This window comes from Lepus europaeus, chromosome 4 (genome assembly GCF_033115175.1).
Source record: "Lepus europaeus isolate LE1 chromosome 4, mLepTim1.pri, whole genome shotgun sequence".
NCBI classification, from domain to species: domain Eukaryota; kingdom Metazoa; phylum Chordata; class Mammalia; order Lagomorpha; family Leporidae; genus Lepus; species Lepus europaeus.
Genome location: NC_084830.1, coordinates 44,572,281 through 44,594,450, shown reverse-complemented (window position 1 = coordinate 44,594,450; position 22,170 = coordinate 44,572,281). Strand labels below are relative to the sequence as shown.

Genomic DNA, 22,170 nt, shown 5'->3' with positions numbered 1-22,170 from the left:
GCGCTCATAGGAATGTAATATGGTACAACCACTTTGGAAAACTTTTTTCCTCAAAAAGTTGGTCATGAAATTCCCATTGACAAAGAAATTTCATCACCCCTCACCCTTCAACTCATCAGTATTACTCAAAGTCCACAGTTTGCATTAGAGTTCACTCTCTGTGTTATAGTCTATGGACAAGGACAAACGTACACTGGCATGTATCTAACAGTATGGAATCATTCAGAATACTTTCACTATGAATATCCTCTGTGTTTGCCCCTTTATCCCTCCTTTCTCCCAGCCCTTGGCAACAACTGATCTTTTTGCAGTCTGTGAAGTTTTGCCTTTTCCAGAAAGTCATGTGTTGGAATCACACAGTATGTAGCCTTTGCACATTGACTTATTTCACTTATACGGAACTAAGCTTCCTCCATATCTTTTCATGGCTTGATAGCCCATTTCTTTCTAGTACTAATATCCCATTGCCTGGTTGCACCACAGTTGATCCATTCATTTAGTGAAGGACCTTCTGGTTGCTTCCAAGTTTTGGCAATTCTAAAAGAAGCTGCAATAAACATCCATGAGCAAGTTTGTGTGTAGTGATAACTTACCAATATTTTTGGGTAGATACTGAGGAGCATGACTGCTGGATGATAAAATAAGAGTAGTTTGGTTTTCTAAGAAACTGCCAAGTTGTGTAAAATGGATGTACCATTTTGAATTTCTGCTATCAATGAATGGAAGTTTCTAGACAGGGCAGATGCTTGGTGCAGCAATTCAGACACTGCTTGGACACCTGCACTTCACATCAGAGTGCTGGTTTCGAGCCCAGGCTCTGCTACTGGTTCCAGCTTCCTACTGATATGCATCCTGGAAGTACCTGCCCCCAACGTGGGGGACCCAGGTTGGGTTTTGGGCTAATGGCTTCGTCCTGGCCCACTGCAAGCTGTTACAGGCATTTGGAGAGTGAATCGGCAGATAGAAGATCTCTATCTCCCTTCCCTTCCCAAATTTTGTCTCTCTGCCTTTGAAATAAAATGAAAATAAACAGAAAGTAAAGGTTATGAGTTGATTTTTTTTTTACAAAAGAGGAATCCTTAAAGATAAGAAACAGTTGATATTGATTTATAGTCAATACTTATATTATGTATCCATCTTTGCTCACCATTCCTAGTTTTTTTTTAGAATAACAGCTTTATTGAGACATAATCCATATACCATATTTTCATCTTTTTAAAGCATGCAATTCAACTTTTTAAAAGTATATTCATAGAATTGTGAACTCATCCCCACTATCTGCTTTTAGACATTTTCATCACCACCAAAGGAAACTTCATCCCCTTTAGCAATCACTTATTCCCTCCTACCTGGACACTGACAATCTACCTCCTATTTGCGTGTATTTGCCTATTTTGGACATTTTATAGAAATGCACTCATACAGTATACAGTCTTTGATGTCTTTTTTTCCCCTTATCATAATGTTTCCAAAGCTCATCATGTGGCATTATTGGCATTTAATATGTATGTGTCATCCCTTATATGGCTGTATGGGCCATTATATGGATTTATCAAATTTTGTTTGTTTATCCATCAGTTGAAGATATGTACGTTGTTTCCACTTTCTTCTGGATTCAGTATTCTTTTTCCAGAAAAAAACTTCAGCAGTTCTTTCAGCAGAATTGTATGAACTGAAAATTCTGTTACTTTGCAAATATCTTCATGTCATCTTTCTTCCTGAATATAGAAGTACAAGCTGATAGTTCCTTCATTCAACATGTCAACAATTTTATTCCATTGTCTCCTGGCCCTCATTGTTGTTGTTGAGAAGTACATTGTTAGTCTAACTGTTGCTTCTATGTAGTTAATTTTACTTGGTAGGTTATTTTACTCAGGATACTTTAAAGATTTTCATTGTCACTTTTTTTTTGTAGTTTTGCTATAATTTCTCCAATGTGAATTACTGTTTGTTTACATTGTTTCCTTAGTTTAAGGATTGATATCTTTCATTTATTTTGTTAAGTTCTCAACCATTATCTCTTAACTGCCATTTCTCCAATGCTCTATTCTCTCCCTATATAGAACTTTTCTTCCTAGTGCATTAGATCTTTTCATTCTGTTCCCTTTGTTTCTTAACATTTCTCTCACATTTTCCAACTCTTTATCTCTTTGCACTGAACTCTGAGTAATTTCTTCAAATCTATCTTCTTTCCTATCCTCCCTCCTCTGAAATGAGTTTTAAGTGCTTCTACCAGTCTGTATATTATACTATGATTTTCTTTTTACTAGTCCATTTCCCCCTCTAGACTATATGTTCCTTGAGAGCAGGCTGTGTCTTACTCAGAACATATGATAACCTGAGGTAATCACTACTGAATAGTTTTTCCATTTAGAGGCTCTGGTAAATGTGCTTAAGGACAATAAAATCCTCATGTGCAATTAGAAGTATCACTTGCATACAATGAGCAGGCCCTTAAAAACTTGCCATTAAATTAAAGATATATAGCTCATATCATTACTTACTGAGTATACTGTTTTCTAGTACTTTAAAAGCAGAGGCTTAGAACTCTCTCTCTCCTTCCCAAGCCCCTTACTAATCTGGAGACTGGTCCGGAAAAGAAACAGACAGCCAGAGAAGGCAAGTGACTTATGTGAAGTCACACAGCTAGATAGCAGCCAAATTTGGGCCCAAGGCACCTAGGTTAAGTCTGCAACACTGAATCACAGACTGTAGTAGGTAACTTTCTGGATACTCAATGTCAATATACCACACTTTTTTAATTAGCAGAATTTGTTTTTCAGTGTAAACAAAGCAAAGACAACAGTCCAGAAGAAAGGTTGATTCATAGTTTAATAATGTAGTTATAAGTACAGCTCAGAAACTCAGGAAGATGACCTTAAGTTTTACTGCATTCAATGTTGTTACCACTGTAGCTTAATTTCTGACTTTTCCCAATATTTCTTGGCAAACAGATGGTGGCAGCCATGGCAAACAGTTTATCTAGATACAATGAGGCACAAAATATTAGTGTTGGTAAGTATGAAGTTGTTTTAATTTTATTTGGGATAATGATTTTTTATCTTATTTTTAGTGCCAGGATGTTCTGTAGATATTTCACATTGACTTGTATTATTTTATTATTGACCTATAATGCATGGGTGGGCCAGATGGAGACAGGACATGATAATACAGGAATGTGTGGAATTGGTAATAATTTGTCTTAATTCTGGCTTTGAATGCAATCGTATTCCCAGCTCTGCCTTCAAAACATAAATTCAGCATGAGCCTCCAAAGGAGAAAGTACATAGCTCAAAAAGAACTATCGGTTTGGAGGTAGTTTTGAACATGGGGAAGGTCATATTTGCCTTATAATGGGGGTAATGATACCTCCTATTCTAGCAGTAAAACAGCCTGACCTGGAAAGAGAGGCCTAATTTCTAGTATCAGCAAGACCAAAAGTTGGAGCAATTTAGGTCCACTAATCTCTGTAGGGATGACCCCAGGACCTATACCTACGTGGGGATATGTCTGAGCAAAGGGTTTTCAGTTCACCCTGCTCAAGTGAATTCTGAGTAATGAGCTGAGACGTTTCTGCATTTGTACTCAGTAAAGCAGATGGGCACAGAGCCCGTTTCCAGAACAGATGGGGGGGGGGGGCACAGGAGGACACACAAACTCTTCGAGATACACCCTTCAGTATTTAGGAGTGAACACCCAGAATGTCTGCCACTAAATTTTAAATGGTCAACTCATTCACTCACTCACTCACTCACTCACTCACTCACTCTATCTACCTACCTACCTACTTCTCTCCTATCAATCTATGCATATCTATCTATTTACTGAAGAACATACAAATATTTCACACTTTTAACAATTAGTGAATCTCTAGGTTGAAAGACATATGGTGTTTATTGTTCTAATCTTTCTAAAATTTTCTATAGGAATTGAAATTTTCCAAGCTAAGAAGTTTTGAAAAAGTTGCTTTGCAGACTCAATAAAATGAAAGAGGATATGGATTCACTTAAAAATCTAGTTAAAAGAGATGATAACAAGAAAAGAAATAAAAAGGAAACTAGCAGAACCAAGAAAAGATGTTAAGGAGAAAAATAAAACCATTGCACAACTTAAAACCACGTGTAAAAACACACAATGTAGAAGGAAAGGACATGGAATGAAAAGTGATCAGAGAGAAGGTGGCAGACATGGGAGACAGACAACATGAGGAAGTGCACATCAGATGTCATTCAGTCAAACACCTGCTCGGTCTTTGTTCAGCAACTGGTAAATGTTAGGTCCCATGTCTGGAACCAAGGATGCAAAGTACCCTCAAGAGGAAGCAACCAGAAGCCTGTGAGGCTTGTAATTGAGGCACGCTCTGCAGAGCCTGCAGGAACACAGAAGGCAGCACAGATCTGCTAATGCTGGGGACTCTTTCCTCTGACTGATGTACCCCGAGTTTAAAACAACAAAAATGTATGAAATGAAATCGTGGAGTTGGGAGAGCTGCACTCCCCTGGCGGCAGAATCTGTTCCCTATGTCTTCCAGCTTCTGGTGGCTGCTGGCTTCCCTGGTTTGTGGCTATACCACGCCAGTCTCTGCCTACCTGGTCACACGGCCGTCACCTCTTCTGGGTCAGATCACCCTGTGCCTTCTGGAAGGATACATGTGATGGCGTTTAGGGCCTCCCTGGGTGATCCAGGATAATCCCCCTGTGGCAAGATCCTTCTGTTAACCACATCTGCAGAGCCTTTTTTTTTTTTTTTTTTTTTTTTTTTTTTTGCTATTCAAGGTAATGTTTACAGTTGACCTACAGTTGATTAAGATGAGGATCCTTTTTGGGAGCTCATTGCTCAGCCTACCCCAGGGAGGGAGGAAGGGACGCCTTCTAGGGCAATACCTCACCAGGGTGAGAGCATTCCAGCCAAAGGCAGAGCAAGTACAATGGCATAAGGTGCAGTACACAGGGTGCCCTGAAGGGCGTGGAAGCAGAGGACCAGAGTTCAGCTGGCTTGGAAAGGCAGGAGGAATTCTGTGTGCCGTGCAGCTGTGGGTGACGTTATACCTACGAAAGACTCTGAACTAAACAGAGAGAAGTCCAGAGCTGGCTGCAGTGTGGCAGGTGGACAGCAGGCAGGTCGACCAGGGAGCATCAATTAATAGATGGTTCCAGGAGTTCAGAAAAGAAGCAAAGGCAGTCAAGATAGCTCATTGCAACAGGGCTATAAAGGAACAGTATGAACAGAGATGCTGGAGGCAATGTGAAATCTGATGCTTTTTAGATGACTGAATAGGTTGGACGCCTCTTACTGCTGATCTCCTGTGTTCTTGTAGATAATTGAGTTGTCTGTAATACCCAGACTAAGTTAAAACTATAATCTCACATGCAAAAAAGAGGAAAGAACACTTTTCAGCCAGGAACAGATTTTTAACTTGCTGTCTTGGTTATTATATGCTATAAGGTTATTGCATTCCTATCCTGAGACATTCTCATGACATCGAATCCAAACCTGGTGACTTAGGAGCCAACAGAAAAGGTCAGGGTTACATAACACAGTATATCATTGCTGTTCTCCAAGCTGTTCTATGCCAGTGTTTAATCAGCCTTAAAACCTAGGCAGAAAAACTCAACATAGTGCTTTCCCATACAATTAAGAACTATTAAATTTTGTCTCTTGCTAGAGAACATACTTACTTACATAACTGTACATTTCTTATTCTCAAAACCCAAATTCCATTAAGGATAAGCTTTAGTTTTACTCAAAAGCCACCCTGTATTTTGCTTATGAGAAACGTAAGTTTCAGCAGAGCAAATTTATGGGAAAAGTAGAACATTTAATAACACATCCTTTGGGGGCTTTTAACACTTTGTTAAAAAGAGAGTAACAATAGTCAAGACAAGGCAAGATTCCAGTTAAGGAAGTCTTAAACTTGGTCCTATTACAAAACAACTTAATCTTATGTAGTAATGGGAAGGGAATCTAAAATAGCACGGACATGTTGAACACAAAGAATGCTATTGTTTGCAGCTAGATTAACATGGAGTCCCATAACTTTCAGAGTTTGCAAGAACATATTTGTAAAAGTAATTTTTTAAAAACCTAGAATCCTTTGCTTCCAAAGAAGCAGGATTTCAGGCTGCATTTTTTTAGGCCTATCCCAAGTTGGGAATGAGGACTTCTACTCTACAACTGAGGTGAGCTCCCTCAGCTGAGTGCATTCTCCTCCACCTGCCTGAGTTTCCAGAGTACACACCCCTTTGGGGAACAATGTACGTCTTGAACTCCACCTGATTCTTCCAGCGACTTTCCCAGGAAGACTGAACTCCATCGCCTTGGTCAGGCCCTAGCCACTCAGCGAGTTTCTGTCTCAGAATGGGGAGGGATCATGACATTGGCATTCACTGACTCATGTGCACCAGTCTCCTGCAGCCCTCACCACCATCCAGACCAGATCTTTCTCAAATGAAGGCAGGAATCAAGTTCGAGTTTGCAACACATCTCAGATACTGTGACTTGGGCCTTTCGCTGGCTCTGCAAGGCAGGTCTTCACAGCCAAGCTCTTTTCCTTTTGCCCCATACTTCCAACCTCTGGCAAAATTCTCACATCCCACCCACCCAGCAGCCAGGTCCCATGGTCACCTCACAGTCACTGCACATAAGAAACCTAGGGTACTCAGCGATGGTTAAGGGTTATTTAGGTCTGCAAACATGGTGCATCAACTCATAAAACACTAACAGGTATCACAATTATCCTCTACTCTATCTTTTACTATGACAGCTGCTTATGAGGCCTGCTCAAGCCTTGTTCACAAAGAACTGCCCATCTCACCACCACTGGGACTCAGGCAGCCACACGCAAGTGTGAATTATCATTTTTCCTCTTCTGCTTTGGCTCTCTTATTTATGATGCCATAATAGGACTAAGCTCCTAGGAGCTTCACGTAAATAATGTGTCAGGTAATGAAAGCAAGGATGACTTCAAACCACTCTTTCAAATGTTGCTTTTCAAGTATTTCTCTCTTTTTTGGAATTTTAAAATTTTATCAAAAATGTATGTGTATTTAGAACAAAGTGATATTATGCTCTCTTAATACAATGTGGATAATTAAATCAGGCTAATTAATGTATCTATCCCCTCAGATACTTATCACTTTTTGAGATAAGAACCTTTAAAACTAAACTTACAATTTTGAAATGCACAATACACTAATGCAAATTGTATTCAGCATGCTGTGCAACAGATCTCAGGTAGAAAACCACAACCACCACCTTATTTCTCCTGTCTGAGATTCTGCATTCCTTGACATGGTCTCCCATTCCTGCTGCTCCCTGGCTTCTATAACCACCCTGCTGCTCTCTGCCTCTATGAGTTTGATTGTTTTAGATTCCACACGTAAGTGAGAACATGCCGTACTAGTCTTTCCATGTCTGGCTCACTTTACTCAGCATAATGTTCCCCAATTCCATCCATATTGTTGCTGGGGACAGTATTTCCTTTTATAAACGGCCAAAGAGTATTCCGCTGTGGATATATACTATATTTTCTTTATCCACTCGTTTGTTGATGGACACTTAGCTTGATTCCATATCTTAGCTCTTGTGAATAGTGCTGCAGGGAACAAGGGAAGAAAGCACCTTTTCAACAAACTGGTTCAAATCTTTTGGGTAAACACTCAGAGGTGGGATTGCTAGATCATATGGTAATTCTATTTTTAGTGTTCTGCAGAAGAAGTTTTCCAAGTAGTCCTAAAGCATTCTATGCTTCCTTCATGTATATGATGTAGATCACAAAAATATAATTCCTTTTTGAGGACAAGCCCCATGTTTTCTGGTTTCCTTGGTATCACTGCCAATACTGCTCCAATGAGAAGGGCTCTGATCCCTGCTCACAATTTTTAAAAAAGACTTATTAATGTATTTGAAATTCAGAGTTATAGGTGAAGGGGGGAGCAATAGGGGAGAGAGAGAGAGAGATCTTCCATTTGCTAGTTCACTCTCTACCTGGCCCTAATTGGCCAGGGCTGGGCCAGGCTGAAGCCAGGAGCCAGGATCTTCATCCAGGTCTCCCATATAGGTTCAGGGGTCTAAACATTTGGGCCATCCTCTGCTGTTTTCCTAAGTGTATTCACGGGGAACTGGATTGGAAGTAGAGCAGCCAGGACATGAACCAGCACCCAGCACCCACATGGAATTCCGGGGCCACAGGTGATGACTTTACCTGCTATGCCACAATGCTGGCCCCTCTGCTCCCTATTTTTGCAAATGGATTGTTCATTATATTTTAAACTCCCATTGCTGGTTAGTTGATCCAGCTCAACATGAGCTGTGACAAGAAAGATTTATTTATTTATTTTTAAAATTTTATTTATTTTTTTGACAGGCAGAGTGGACAGTGAGAGAGAGAGACAGAGAGAAAGGTCTTCCTTGTGCCGTTGGTTCACCCCCCAATGGCCACCATGGCCTGCGTGCTGCGGCCGGCGCACCGCGCTGATCTGAAGCCAGGAGCCAGGTGCTTATCCTGGTCTCCCATGCCGGTGCAGGGCCCAAGGACCTGGGCCATCCTCCACTGCACTCCCGGGCCACAGCAGGGAGCTGGACAGGAAGAGGAGCGACAGGGACAGAATCCAGCGCCCTGACTGGGTGTGCCGGCGCCGCAGGCGGAGGATTAGCCTATTGAGCTGCAGTGCCGGCCTGCCCACGTCTTTTCATTAGAGGTTGAGGAAGTCATGCTCTTCCCTGCTAGGAGTAAAGACCAATGTGTCCTAGAGGGGCAAACCTGTTCATAATGGAACCAACAACCCTGAGGGGCCAAAGTTGAAAACGAGCAACAGGTATTCATCATACTGTAAAGTCCTTGGACCAAGGCTTGCCTGAACCCAGAATTCTTCCGACCCTTTACATCATCCATCCACTGCATCACTGAAGCCAGTGAGAGTTAGGTTTTTTGGTAACGTGCAACCTCAAGTCTCCTAACTTAGAAGCATTCTTGCTAGGAAAGCTTCCAAAAGCAGGAATAGAGACTCTTATCGCAAGCTACAGAAATCAGGCCAGTGTCCAAGTTCCTGAAAGAAGGAAACAATTTGAGACTTGCAAAGAAGGTGAGGTCATGTGATTTGGTTTAAGAAGCCAGTGCTGACGTCATAGGCAGGCAACAAGACATTCATTGCATGCAGATCTGGCAAGACCCTGCCAAGTTCAGGGTGGGATTTAAAGGAGACATGCCAGGGCAAACACTCTCCTTAGTGAGATGTAGAGCTCATGTCTAAATATAGGCTCCTATATTAGCTTATGAGTGCCAATGATAACAGGAGACCATACTGAGAATGTGACCAAAGGTCACACTGGTGACAAGGTGAGGCAAATGGACAGGTGCACACATCCTGAGAGCTAGGTGGAGGGGGAGCTAGAGTGTTATCTGCCACTGTGGTGACCCACAACAGACTGGGTAAAGGCCTTTGCTCTATGAAAAATGTAAGCCTGTTGGAACTCAGGGTGAGGGGTGTGGTTAATAAAAGGTGTAAACTGGATAAAAGAGTTTTGGGGAGTGTTTCAGGGGGAAAAATTCTAAGTGAAAATAAATGGCACCACTGTGGTCTCAGTTAACACTGAATGAGCCTTCCCAGGACGGAGGGGCTGGTTCTGCTGGCTGGTTAAATTACAGTCTGGGTCTATGAAATACGATCACACTTCCTCCACCAAACACCTCTCATCTGGTTCCAGGGCCACTCACTCCCTCTCGGCAAGCCAGGAGTTGGCAAAGTGGCATCAGACATGGAAGCATCGTTGCCTTTCAAGAAATCAAGTGCACCAAATAGGAAATTATGCCAGCTAGGAAGTGTTCTGGAAGCTGACTACTCTCAGAGAGTAAAATGGAGGAGACCATCAAAGGGAGTGAGGAAGGTGCTAGATAGAAACTGTGGCTACAGATGAAAGAAAGCAGTTATGTCAGAAAATGACATGCTCTTTCTTATTTCCATTTGCAATGAACTAAGTCCAAAATTACTAGTTTCAGAAATACATGTTTTATGACATTTCCTGTAATGCAGGTTGAATGTAATGCTACTAATAGTTGCCAGCATTAATGAATGGTACATCCTATATGTCTGGCACTTTGCTAACTATTTGACATGGATTGTCTTATTTTATTCTTGCAACACCCTACAAGGTTAAGTATCATTATTGTTATTAGTGCTATTATTTCCACAGAGAAAGCCAAGAAATGGAGAAATTAAGAGAGTTGCCAACACATCTCGTAAAGTGGCTGAGCTTTGAAAATCACACTCCATGGGAGCAAAAATTCAGCTTTGGGGAATGCCATCCTCCCCATGGTGACCTCTCCAAGGCAAGTTGTACAACCATCAATGTTTCTAAAAGAGATTCTTCAAATAATTCTGCAAAAAAAGTGAATTTGGCATATATCTCCAGTACCACCTAGGTAAAATATGCAAGCTGAATAGTCACAGCAATTTTATTATTTTCTAAACTTTTGAAAAATTGTAGAATATAAAGAGAACTATCTAGATGAATGTTACTACAAAGAATTATTTTTGTAAGGCAAACACCCTTGTAACCACCATCCAGATCAAGAAATAGAAACTGGGGCCCCAGTGAGCCCTCCATGCCCCACCCATCACTACGCCCTCCCTTCCCCTGAGGACTGACTGGCAAAGCACCATCAATCACCTCCTTGCTCTTCCTTACAGATTTATCACCCAAATGTGCACTGCAGCTGCATGTTTTCCTTCTCCCCCACCCACTGTCTTTTAACTCTATTTTAATCTGCAGCCTCTTCCTCCATCTATTCTGTCTCCCTTTTCCCCTCTGTAAAAATTATTTTTGACAGGTTCTGTGATGCAATGGGTTAAGCTGCTGCCCAAATCCAAGTGCCTGGGATCTGAGTCTCACTTCCACTTTTGATCCAGCTTCCTGCTAATGCATCCTTGGAGGCACTAGGTGATGGCTCAAGTGCTGGGGCCCTTGCCACCCATGAGGGAGACCCGGATGGAGTTCCCAGTTCCTGGCTTCAGCCTGGCCTGGCCCTGGCTATTGTGGACAACTGGGGAGAAAAGCAGAGGACGGAAAATCTCTCTCTAGCCTACCCCTTTCAAATAAATAAAGAAATCAATTTTAAAAAAAAACTATTTTTGAGTATATGAGACCACATAAACCTGTAAACTGGCAAAGTTTCCTACAGCCTGGGCTTGGCTGACTGCATTAGCTGGAATATTGTAACTGGTTAGTACAGATAAAGCTATAGGAGGGTGTCAGGTTGATTTAAACGCAAGCACCTGGCCTCCAAATCCCAGGGGAAATTCAACTCTGTTCCTCTTACAAGGACATGGGAACTTTTTCATCTTTCTTCCTTTTTCATTTTTTTACAAAAGTCTCGATACAGTTGCTTTGAGGTAATCTGTTCCTTCCTTCCTTCCTTCTTCTTACTCCCATACACACACACACACACACACGTCCTTGAAAATCTGGTAAAGGAAAATGTCACATCACACACATGAGGGAGGCAGAAAATCAATACGTCTAAACAAAACAAGGATTTTTCTTAGAAAGGAAATGGAAAGGGCCAGTGACTTGCACCCTGCCCTTTGATTCTCTGCAAGTTTTGGCACATTTCTTTAAGAGACAGTGCTACACAGCTACCACAGAAAAGAGACGGATGGAAGCACAGCAAAATCAATACAAGGGCGACACAAAGCACACGGCGCATTTTCTCAGCTACAGCGAGACGAGATCTCTTCATGGTGCCCTTGCCACCACATCCTTCCCAAGCAGGCGTCTCTCCCCATGGCCTGCAGGCAAGGGATAAACATAGCTCTGCAGCTAAACCTACTGCTGTGATCTCTGGGCAGGTTCCTCCACGCATGTTTCCTTACATGAACGGTGAGGATAATACGTACCTTACGAGGTTGTTGGGTGGGGGGAGAGGGGAGCGCTCCAATGAGATAATAGCTATAAAGTGTCACATAGTAAATGCATAACAAATGTCAGTCTCTTCCCTTGCCTCTTCCCTGCCAAGATGTATCAATTTCCCTTTAAACATGTTGACTTTAAAAATTCAAGCCATTTGAAACCAAAAGTTCAAATAAAGGACATTAAAAAATTCTGAATTTTCATCTCTCCCTATAGAGAATATACCCTTCTGACCATGTCCTTGTGAATTGAGATATTTAGCACTCTGCACACACTTCAAGAACCAAGATCAGTAGGGGCCGGCGCTGTGGCATAGTGGGTAAAGGCGCTGCCTGCAGTGCCGGCATCCCATATGGGCACTGGTTCGAGACCTGACTGCTCCACTTCTGATCCAGCTCTCTGCTATGGCCTAGAAAAGCTGTAGAAGATGGCCCAAGAAGACCTGGAGGAAGCTCCTAGCTCCTGGCTTCGAATTGGCACAGCTCTGGCTGCTGCAGCTAATTGGGGAGTGAACCAGCACATGGAAGACCTTTCTCTCTCTTTCTCTGCCTCGATTTCTCTGTGTAATCTGACTTTCAAGTAAATAAATAAATTTTTTTTTAAAAAGAACCAACAGCAAAAAATCTGTCTTTTACCACGTTTCCCATACTCTTCCTCTCCTGTCCACTCTGTCTACACCATTTTTACTAGAGAGCTTCCAGGTCTAACCCTAATTTTACCAGTAAGAAAACTGTGGCCCAGAGAAATGAGGCGACTTACTCAAGTACACTCAGCCATTTAACCATGGAGACAGCAGCCTCTAATACTGGCTGCAAATTCAATGCCTACAAAGGTCAGCAGGTCATAGAGAGGGTCCGAAGTGGGAGGCACAGCCCGCTTTAAATGGGAACTCCAGGTCTCAGGGACCACGTGGGAAAGAAGGCCCCATGTGGCTAGGATTTCCAACACTCAAGGAGATGATGGAAACTTGAAATGTTATGATTAATCTCGTTTTTAAATGTTGGCAATATATTAAACATTTTTAAAATCTCTCTGCAGGTCAAACAAGATGGATTATGGGCTGGATTTAGTCCATAACTAAGCCAGTTTGAGGCCTCTGCCTCCTGCTAACCCTAATTTAAATTTATTTTATTTAATTTGCTTTGATTCTTGTACTCCCTGCTTTAAAAAAAAAAAAAAAACTTCAATCCCACCATCTACGAGATAAAGTTCAAACTTCCTTGCCAGTCCTTAATGCAATCCATGACTATAACTAAGACCCCCATATTTCCACCTTCTAGTCAGTCTCCATCTCCCCCTGTAAGCAGATGACAGCTAACTTGTACTCTAGGCATGTCTCTGGGTTGTTTTTTTCTTCTTCTTCCTCTCTTTCCCGGAATGCTGTTCACCTGTGCATGCCTATCAGTGTTCATCTTTAAGCATCCAACTCAAGCGCTAACTCTACAATGTTCTGGCCGAAAGCCGCCACACTGGGAATTTGCACAGGCCCTTCAATCACTCACATGACACTTACTGCATACTGCCTTGTTTTGGAGTTACCTACACAGCTCATTTTTCCCAAGCACTAATAACATTCCTGGAAGGAAGCGTTTGAGTCTTAGACTATATTGAATATTCCCACAGTGCTTTGTACCTAGCAGGGAGCTCAATAAACATCTTAGGAACATTATCCTCTTGTCCTGAAAGCTAGCAGCTCCAACATAAAGGCAACACCATTGCAGAACTCAGTAGAATCAAGACTTCCATAGGCCGGGCTTTCCACCAAGCCGGCAGAGAGCAGCGCCAAAGGACACAGGTCACACCCCTCCGACTCCCCAAGGCAGCTTCCCCACCAAGCTGCTAACTTTCTACTTGCTTTGAGAATTCCTCCTCCAGAAGAGTGCTTACATCTTGGCCTTTCCCGACTCAAGAACCACTGTTAAATACCCACCTATGAAGTGAAAATATTCCAGGAGAGTGAGTCTTTTTCTATGGCGTGAGACTAGTTGATCAGATCTGAGAGTAATCACTCTGAGAATCACAGAGAACAATTATCCGTGAATACACACTGCATGTATTTCAGTTGCAATAAAACTGATGGAAGCAAACAAACTCCATGAAACCCCAGCCAGCCAGCCAGCTACCAAGGCCGATTTTGACTGTGGGAGTAACAAACATATCTCACACTTTGTTTTTCTGGAATCACTCCCATTTTCAGCCATCTCTATTCAGTGAGTGTCAAACAAGAAAAGAAAAAGAAAAATTAGACTCCATTTTATTTTTACTGGCCTGGCCACACTAGAGGCACTCAGTAAAAATGTGTGTCGAGTGGATTTTAAAAACTGATCTTTACTTTTTGCTTTAGACAAACACAATTACTGGAAGGATAGAATACCACTGCCTTGTGAGATGGCCTAAATTTGCACAAGGATGGGAAAAGTTGATACAGTCTTATTTCAAACCAAGTATAGTTTAGATGTCAGCTCAGTAATTTCAACTAAGCATATTCTGGCTACACCCCTTCTAACCTGTACAAATACACACTGTCAAAAGCAAGTTAAACCTTGCAAACATTATTTATTTGCCTCACATTCTGTCACATGTTTGGGTATCAGAGAGCCAAGACAATCAAGAATTCCAGGAAACGTTAAGGCAAACCGATGACTACAAGATTTCCACTGTGAAAACGACGCTGTCCTGTTTGGGATGATGCCAGGGCAGGTCACCCCTGCTAACCCTCTGATTTCCTAACCAAGAAGAGGTCATTCATTCTTAACTTTAATTGGAAATGCTTCTAGTGTGCGCATACTACAACAGATACACTCAAAGAAGTTCACATAACAAAAAACGATTCTTTGTAAGTCCTGGGGGTGGAAGGAAGGAGAAACTGGATAGGTTACAAAGATTGACTGAGTCCTCCTCTCCCTCCGCCACTATTCCCCCTCCCCCCCTTTTTTTTTGTCCGTTTTGTTTGTTTGCTTTTGTGAGACAGACTTAAAGCAATACTTTCCCTTTTGTTGAAAACCAGTAAGGAGAACACGCTTACTTATTCTTTATACAAATTGACTTCACTTCGGAAGCCTCAAAGAAATCTAGATCTTTGGTTATTGGCTAAAATCCTCCATTTAGGCCAACCGGCTAAAGACATTTGACGGTTCTACTGCCGGAAAGGATCCTTGGTTTTGTTCAAGAACAAGCACAAAGAACACACTTAGGAAAACAGGGGGAAGTCTGGAAGCCGCCGTGGGAAGCTCACTTGCTCCCACTGGAAAAAACAGACACGCTGCTTTGTGTAACCTTGAACCCAGCCACAGTAAACGCGCAGCTCCAAGTCCCTTTGAGCTCACTGGATGTCTATTTCCAGGGCAAACCAGCGTTGCTCAGGCCCCACAGTGTTTTCCCCAAGGGCGGGTGACAGAGCTCCGGAGAGAGGCAGCTGCAACCCGCGCTGAAGCGAGAGCTGTGCCCAGGCACCCGCTGACGTCGCGGCCCTCCTGAGGGCCTGGTGCCGCTTTTCAAAAACTGTCAACGGGTGCTGGGATGACCACGAGTGAGGTTCACAGAGGGTGGACTCGGGCCGGGGCCGGAGCTGGTCGCGGCTCAGAGGCCCCCGCAGGCGGCCAGGGCCTCGGGTGCGGCGTCCGCTCCCGGGGGCTGGTGAGGGAGACAGGAGAGGGGGGCGTCCCTCGCGCTCTCAGGGGAGGGCCGGTCCGGCAGCCGGGTGACGACAGAGGCGTCCACTGCCAGCTCTTCCCGGCTCTCTCTGCGGGCGGGCGGGCGGGCGGCCGAGGCGCTGTGCGCGGGTTCGAGCCCCGCCCCTGCCCTGGACCCCCGGGCGGCTGTGGCGGCGGCGGCCGGGCAGCCCTTACCTGGTTCCTGCGGTACCAGGCGCCCGACAGGGAGCCATTGCCCGCGCCCGGAGCCCAGTACGTGAAGTTCCGGGATAGCTCGTCCAGGGCTGCTGAGGCGGCGTCTCCGGGGCCCGCGGGCGCCAGCGCCGCCATTAGGTCCTACTCCCCGCCGCTGTCGCCTTCTCGCCCCGCTGCACCGCCAGGAGGCCGCGCCCGGGCGGCGCCGCAGCCACTTCCTGCCAGGTGCCGGGCGAGACCGGCGCGCCGGGGCCACCTGGCTCCCGCCCCCGCGCGCGGCAGGTGCTGCGCCCGCCTGGCCCAGCCCTGCCTTGCCCGACCCGGCCCGGCGCGGCCTCCTCCGACCGCGTGAGGCGCCCGCGGGGAGCCCGGCGGTCCGCGTTCTCCCGGGGCCGCAACCCAGAGGCCAGTATCCGCACCCCTGTTGAAAATCGGAACAAATCGGTGACCTTGCTGCCCTTGTGGCCCTTAGCAAACACTTGTCGAAGGGGGTGAGAAAGACCTCGGGAGACCAAAGCAGCTGCCGTCTGTGCCTGACAGTTCCAGTTCCCCGTCACCTGGGTGGCGGGGCTCCTTTGTGCTTTAACAAATTGTTTGCATGTGGAAAAGCTATGAGTTCTCAAAGACGTTGTAAGTGATACGAGAATACGGATCGGGCGATTCAGTTTCGGTGCCAACACGGGATAAGTACTCTTTACTACTCCTGGGGTGAAGGCAGGAATCCCCAGGGGCAGCTGGATTACCCTCGACCTGTATTTGGTGAGTGGATGGAGCACAGGACTGTGACGACCAGCTCCAAAGTCTTTATCTACTTCAAAGCCCTACAGCTTTTTTTTTTTTTTTTACATGTTTTTCACAGTTGTTTCTCAGTTACATTCCAGGGAGAGATGGGATCACCAGCCACCCCTAACTGGTCAGGAGCCTACACAAGAGCACCCCTGCGCAGATGGGCCAAGAAGCGGCCAAAGTTACTCTTTTGGCAATTTTAATGCCTCATTGCCGTAACACAATGAGAGCACATGTTAGAGTGCGCCTGCGCCGGGTTATTCTCTTTGAATATCCATTCCCCTCCCAAAGTGAGAGGCAACTCCTTGCTCAGCGAGTCATGGCCTTGGAAGTGATTCTCTGTGATCTCCTTAACCGCTGTACATAAAAATCACTTTGTGTGTGATAACTACTTCTGGAGAAGGTTTTGATTTCCACTCTCTCAGAAGTGAACTCGCTTTGTGTAGGTAACAGGACCAGAAGGAATTGCTGAAAACTTGGCAGCTACCGTGTATATAGGAGTTTCGGATGGGAGGTGGATGTTATTCATGGTCTTGAGAACTCTAACCAGATGTTCTGGTTCTACCTGTGTTCAAATTCTACACATGATCAGTGAGATGTCTCTCCCTCTGAGAATTTTGCGACTCTATGTTGAGGCCTGAAGTGCTGGAACTTGGAATTTCTTTGTTTACACAATGCTGAGATTTTTCCTAAATGATACGTTTGGACTAACCTGACTTCCTGAAAGAGAGCCCTTCAAGAAAAGGGAATTGCTGCCTGGCAGGGAACAGGGAGAAGGTTTTGGGTTGTTTCTTAGAGAAATGTGCAAATGAGAGGAGAAAGTGAGAAAAAGTTATTTCAGAAACAGAACAAACAAGACATGTTGTCTTGGAAGTTGTGTCGTTCCTTGTTTGAACACCCCAAATGTTCCGGGAACAAACTGGGAGTAGCTAGCTGCTCCCAGTGTTAAGAGCCTTATTTGTTTCAAGTAGAAAGTTGAAGGAGAAAAGGTCTATTTGTCATATTCGCTATAATATTTTGTTAATCCGTGTTGGTGACTTTATGGAATTTTTCTTTCTCCCGATGTGCTTTAGGGTTCAAGTAACAGAATCTCCAAAGTGGCTAACATAATGAGTGTTTGTTGTCTCCAAAGAGAATGTGTCTCTATGTGGTCTCCAATGTTGTCATTCCCTTCCCTTGGCTCCACCTTTCCTGAGGTATGACCTTGTCCCTTTAGAGAAAACCAGTCTGAGAAGTCCCCCAGCAGCCTTCTCCCTTATGTCTCATTGGCCAGGATGGGGCAAAGGAGGCTGGGAAAGTGATTCCCAGGCAGTTCCAGCCTTGAGAGTAGGAGATGAGCTCTGCCAGCCAAGAACGGAGGAGGGGTAGGAGTGCGGGGGAGGGGGGCCAGCAGAGTCTGGCAGGATCCCTCTTTAGAATTTTCTATCAGCCAGATTGTACGTATTCCTGCAGCCTCCAACAAGCACAATACTGAACGGATCACGTTACTTTCCTGTTTAAAACGCCTTGAAACCTCCCTGTTGACACAATAAAGTTCACACGTTTAGAACCTAGCATGGGAGACCCTTTCTGATCTGGCCCCCATTCTCTGCTACACTCAACTTGTTCCCGTTTTATTTTTTAATTCGAAAAAAATCATTTTCAGCTTCTATTTGTTTAAAGCCTCTAGTTTTGGAGGAAGACGGTGCTGGGTGCAGACAAGATCTGTTCCCCAGATCTCAGAGTGCCCCTGCCTGTGCTGCTGCAGTCCTGGCGTGTGGGGGTGGCTGAACTGAAGACATCGTGACCACTGTTCCTTCCCACACTGTTCACATGGGGGCGGCAGGAATGCCATCAACTATTTTGGGCCCAGCCAGGTAGGCAGAACTGTGGAGACTGTTCTAGCTTTGGGGTGGCCTGTACTTGTGGTGCTTTTTCTTCGGGGACATCCTGCTCACTTTACAGGATGCTAAAATCTTTGATCAAGCCCCTGGGCTCAGCACTGCACTGTGGAGGTTGGTCTTCCTCGGTGAACTCCAGGAATTACATTCTGGGGCCGTATCATTCGCTGCTGGCCTTCGCCATGCATGCAGAGGGCAGGCCTCCTTGCCTGAGGTCACCCACTTGCTGCACTAACAGAATTTCCTTTTTTTAAATTCATCTTTAGCCTGAATCAGTCAACAAGAAGTTAACAATAAACATTTCACTAAGAATGAGTGTTTAAGGGGCTGCTCTGGGTGATGGGTTACAGGGGCATTCTTATTATTAATTTTAATGGTACACATTTAATGCCATGTTACTCTTTATTTATTTATCATTTATTTTTTAAAAGATTGACTTATTTATTTGAAAGGCAGAGTTACAGAGAGGCAGAGAGTGAGAGAGAGAGAGAGAGAGAGAGAAAGGTCTTCTATCTGCTGGTTCACTCCCCAAATGGTCCCAATGACTGGAGCTGTGCTGATTCAAAGACAGGAGTTTCTTCTGGGTCTCCCATGTGGGTGCAGGTGCCCAAGGACTTGGGCCATCCTCCTCTGCTTTCCCAGGCTGTTAGCAAGGAGCTGGATTGGAAGTGGAGCAGCCGGGACTCGAATCGGCACCCATATGGGATACCAGCACTGCAGCACTGGTGGCTTTACCTGCTACGCTACAGCGCTGGCCCCCATGTTGTTGTTTTGTAATTGTGATCTATTTCATAACATAAAAGACCATTCCAGAAAAAAAAAATCAAGATTCTGTGGTCAGGAGTTTCAAAAGTTCAAGATGTATAGGCCTGGATTTCAGTGCAGTCTTCTGCTCCTTATCAGTGGCAAATACTCAGAGATTCAGTTTCCTAATTCATAAAGTGGGAATAATTGTATGTTCCCCCAAGACTGTTGTGAACATTAAGTAATAGATGATGTGAGTGGAAAGCACCTTGTAGGTCAGCTCAGTTCACCAAACACTAATTTCGTGCCAGAAGCCAAGAACACGAAGTTGCAGAAAGCCTGAGTTCCACCCTGCAGGAGCTTACACTGCACTGAACAGACATGCAAACGGGGAGACTCCACGTTACCCATCCACTTCAGTACAGGAGGGGAAATGCAGTCAGCATAGGTTGGGGTGGCAGGTGCAGCCAGGGATGGTGTGTGATGAGTGTGGAGCATCCTGAGATGTGTCGGCCAAAGAGAGAAGGGAGGGAGGGGCTGAGCAGGGCTGGCAATGGGAACAACTAAAGCAAAGGCCCAGAGGCAAGAGACAGCAGAACATGTTTGGAGCCACAGGAAGCAATTCCACGGTAGGCGATACGGTTGTCCCTCGGTATTCATGGGGGGATCAGTTCCAGAGACCTCTACAGATACCAAGATCCACAGGCACTCAGGTCCCTTATTTAAATGACACACCACACACACCCTCCTGTATACCTTAGATTGTCTCTAAATTACTTGGAAAACCTAATACAATGTAAAGACAGGATAAATACTTGGTATATAGTTTATTGTTTAGGAAATGATGACAAGAAAACTTATTTAGTATAGAGGCAATCTTTTTTTCCTGAATATTTTTGACCCACAGTTGTAGAATCTGTAGATAGGGAAGGCTGACTGTATACTCTCAAATAAGGGTAGAGGGGCCAGCAGGACCAGGAGCAGGATTTTGTGTGTTGAGTTATCAAGGTTGGACTTGAATCACTCTAGACAAAGGAGTGGCAGGACAAGAGTGGCACTGTGAAAGACCCCCGTTGGGAGAGAGCAGGTGCAATTTAAGAGGAGAACCATGGGAGCTCAGTACACAAGTCAGGATGCTGTCGTGGCTCATGTGAGGATCTATGAGAAGGCGGGAGAGGAGGAGAGAGATTTAAGACATGTTTAGAAGGGAATCCTGCACAGCCTGTTGATGGGGGCAGGGAAAGAGAAGGAAGAGTCTCAGATGTCCTTTAGTCGGGCTGCTGGGTGCAAAGGCAGCACCATCTACCCGTGTGGGGAAGAGGAAGGAGCTGCTGGGTTAGTGGGAAAGGATGCGTGCAGGTTGATAATCATCGGATTTGAGGAGCTCAGGGAGCACTCCAGCAGGCAAAGACTTGCAGAATTACCCAAAAGTGCAAGCCTTGAGAGCAAGCCAAGGAAACAGAGTTGGCAGTCACCAGCAGGCTGATGGCTGAGACTGGCCAGGGAGAGCAGTGGCTAGCAAACTTTCCCGATAAAGGGCCAGATAGTAAATATTTTAGGTTTGATGGACTGTATGGTGTCTGTCCCAACTACGCCATTCTGCCATTGCAGTGTAAAAGCAGTTATGGACCACACATGAATAAAAGCATGTGACTGTGTGCTCCAATAAAACTTTATTGATGGCTGGATTTAGCCCATGGATCACAGAGAGAGAAGAGCTGAGCACAGAACACAAGGCCAACAAGGACCACTTGAGAAGTAAGAGAACTTATTTGCTAGGGTTCTTGGCACATGAGGATGCCAATTCAAAGGGGGAATTCATGGACTCATAACTAACACTGGGGAAGCACTGGATCTAAGAGAGTGTGGCAGACTGGAATATTGGTCCCACTTCTTCATGCCTCTCCAGGCAGGGGTATTTGCGTTATCTGTTCCCAGCTTATGCTCAGTGACTAAAGTTCCTCCTCAGTGATGCTGGGCTTGGCCATGTGACTTTCTGTGGTGAATGGAAATGTGGGTGGGGTGACAGATCTGGGCCCCGGCCTTCAGGGGCGTCATGTGTTCCCCTTTGCTCTATGCTCCTCCCAGAGAAGAGAATGCCCCCAAGTAGGCCCTGGCCCAGGGAGAACAAGGAAGCCCAAGAAGCAGACCTGAACCAGGCCTTGCTATCTTGACAGAGCCACATCTGACCTTCACACTCTCGGACAAGGAAGGAAGTTCTGGTTGTTAAAAGTCACTGTGTGGCAGGCGCCGTGGCTTAACAGGCTAATCCTCTGCCTTGTGGCGCCAGCACACCGGGTTCTAGTCCTGGTTGGGGTGCTGGATTCTATCCCGGTTGCCCCTCTTCCAGGCCAGCTCTCTGCTATGGCCTGGGAGTGCAGTGGAGGATGGCCCAAGTCCTTGGGCCCTGCATCCGTATGGGAGACCAGAAGAAGCACCTGGTTCCTGGCTTCGGATCAGCGCAGTGTGCTGGCCGCAGCGGCCATTGGAGGGTGAACCAATGGCAAAAAGGAAGACCTTTCTCTCTGTTTCTCTCTCTCACTATCCACTCTGCCTGTAAAAAAAAAAAAAAAAAAAAAAAAGTCACTGTGTACTATGCAGCAACATGGATTAATTAAGAGCATTTCCAACCAGCCTTAGAGAAAAATCCAGGCACAAAACCTTGATTGGCATAATTTAGAACACGTGACTCACCCCTGGACCATTGATAAGGACAGAGAGATTAAGTGTTAGATTGACCCATGTGGGTCACATGTCCACTCTGTTCAGGGATATGGGAACGTGTGCAAGGCGAGAAGGGATGCTTTGTAGACAAAAGTAATAGCTAGTACTGTGGAAACCCAGTGTGGAGTACTGCCATGTGGCTAGGGCAAGAGAGAGTTAAAAAGTACAGGCATGTTGAATAATGCCGTTGACTTCGAAGAGGACATGAGATAATAAATGAAATGAATTTATTGGCTTTGGAAATCATAGTTGTCACTGGAGATCTTTTCCTGAGTAGTTTC

The 22,170-nt window shown here is 44.9% G+C and overlaps 1 protein-coding gene across 1 annotated transcript in view; it reads right to left on the bottom strand.

Moving 5' to 3' along the window:
• Nucleotides 1-15,989, bottom strand: part of NIPAL2 (NIPA like domain containing 2) — a 96,965-nt gene extending 80,976 nt beyond the window's left edge. Inside the window, exon 1 of the mRNA XM_062189493.1 lies at nt 15,756-15,989. Coding sequence (XP_062045477.1) covers nt 15,756-15,890 — 135 coding nt within the window. The 5' untranslated portion in view covers nt 15,891-15,989. The remainder of the gene's footprint in view (nt 1-15,755) is intronic.
• Between the last annotated feature and the right edge of the window lie 6,181 nt (nt 15,990-22,170).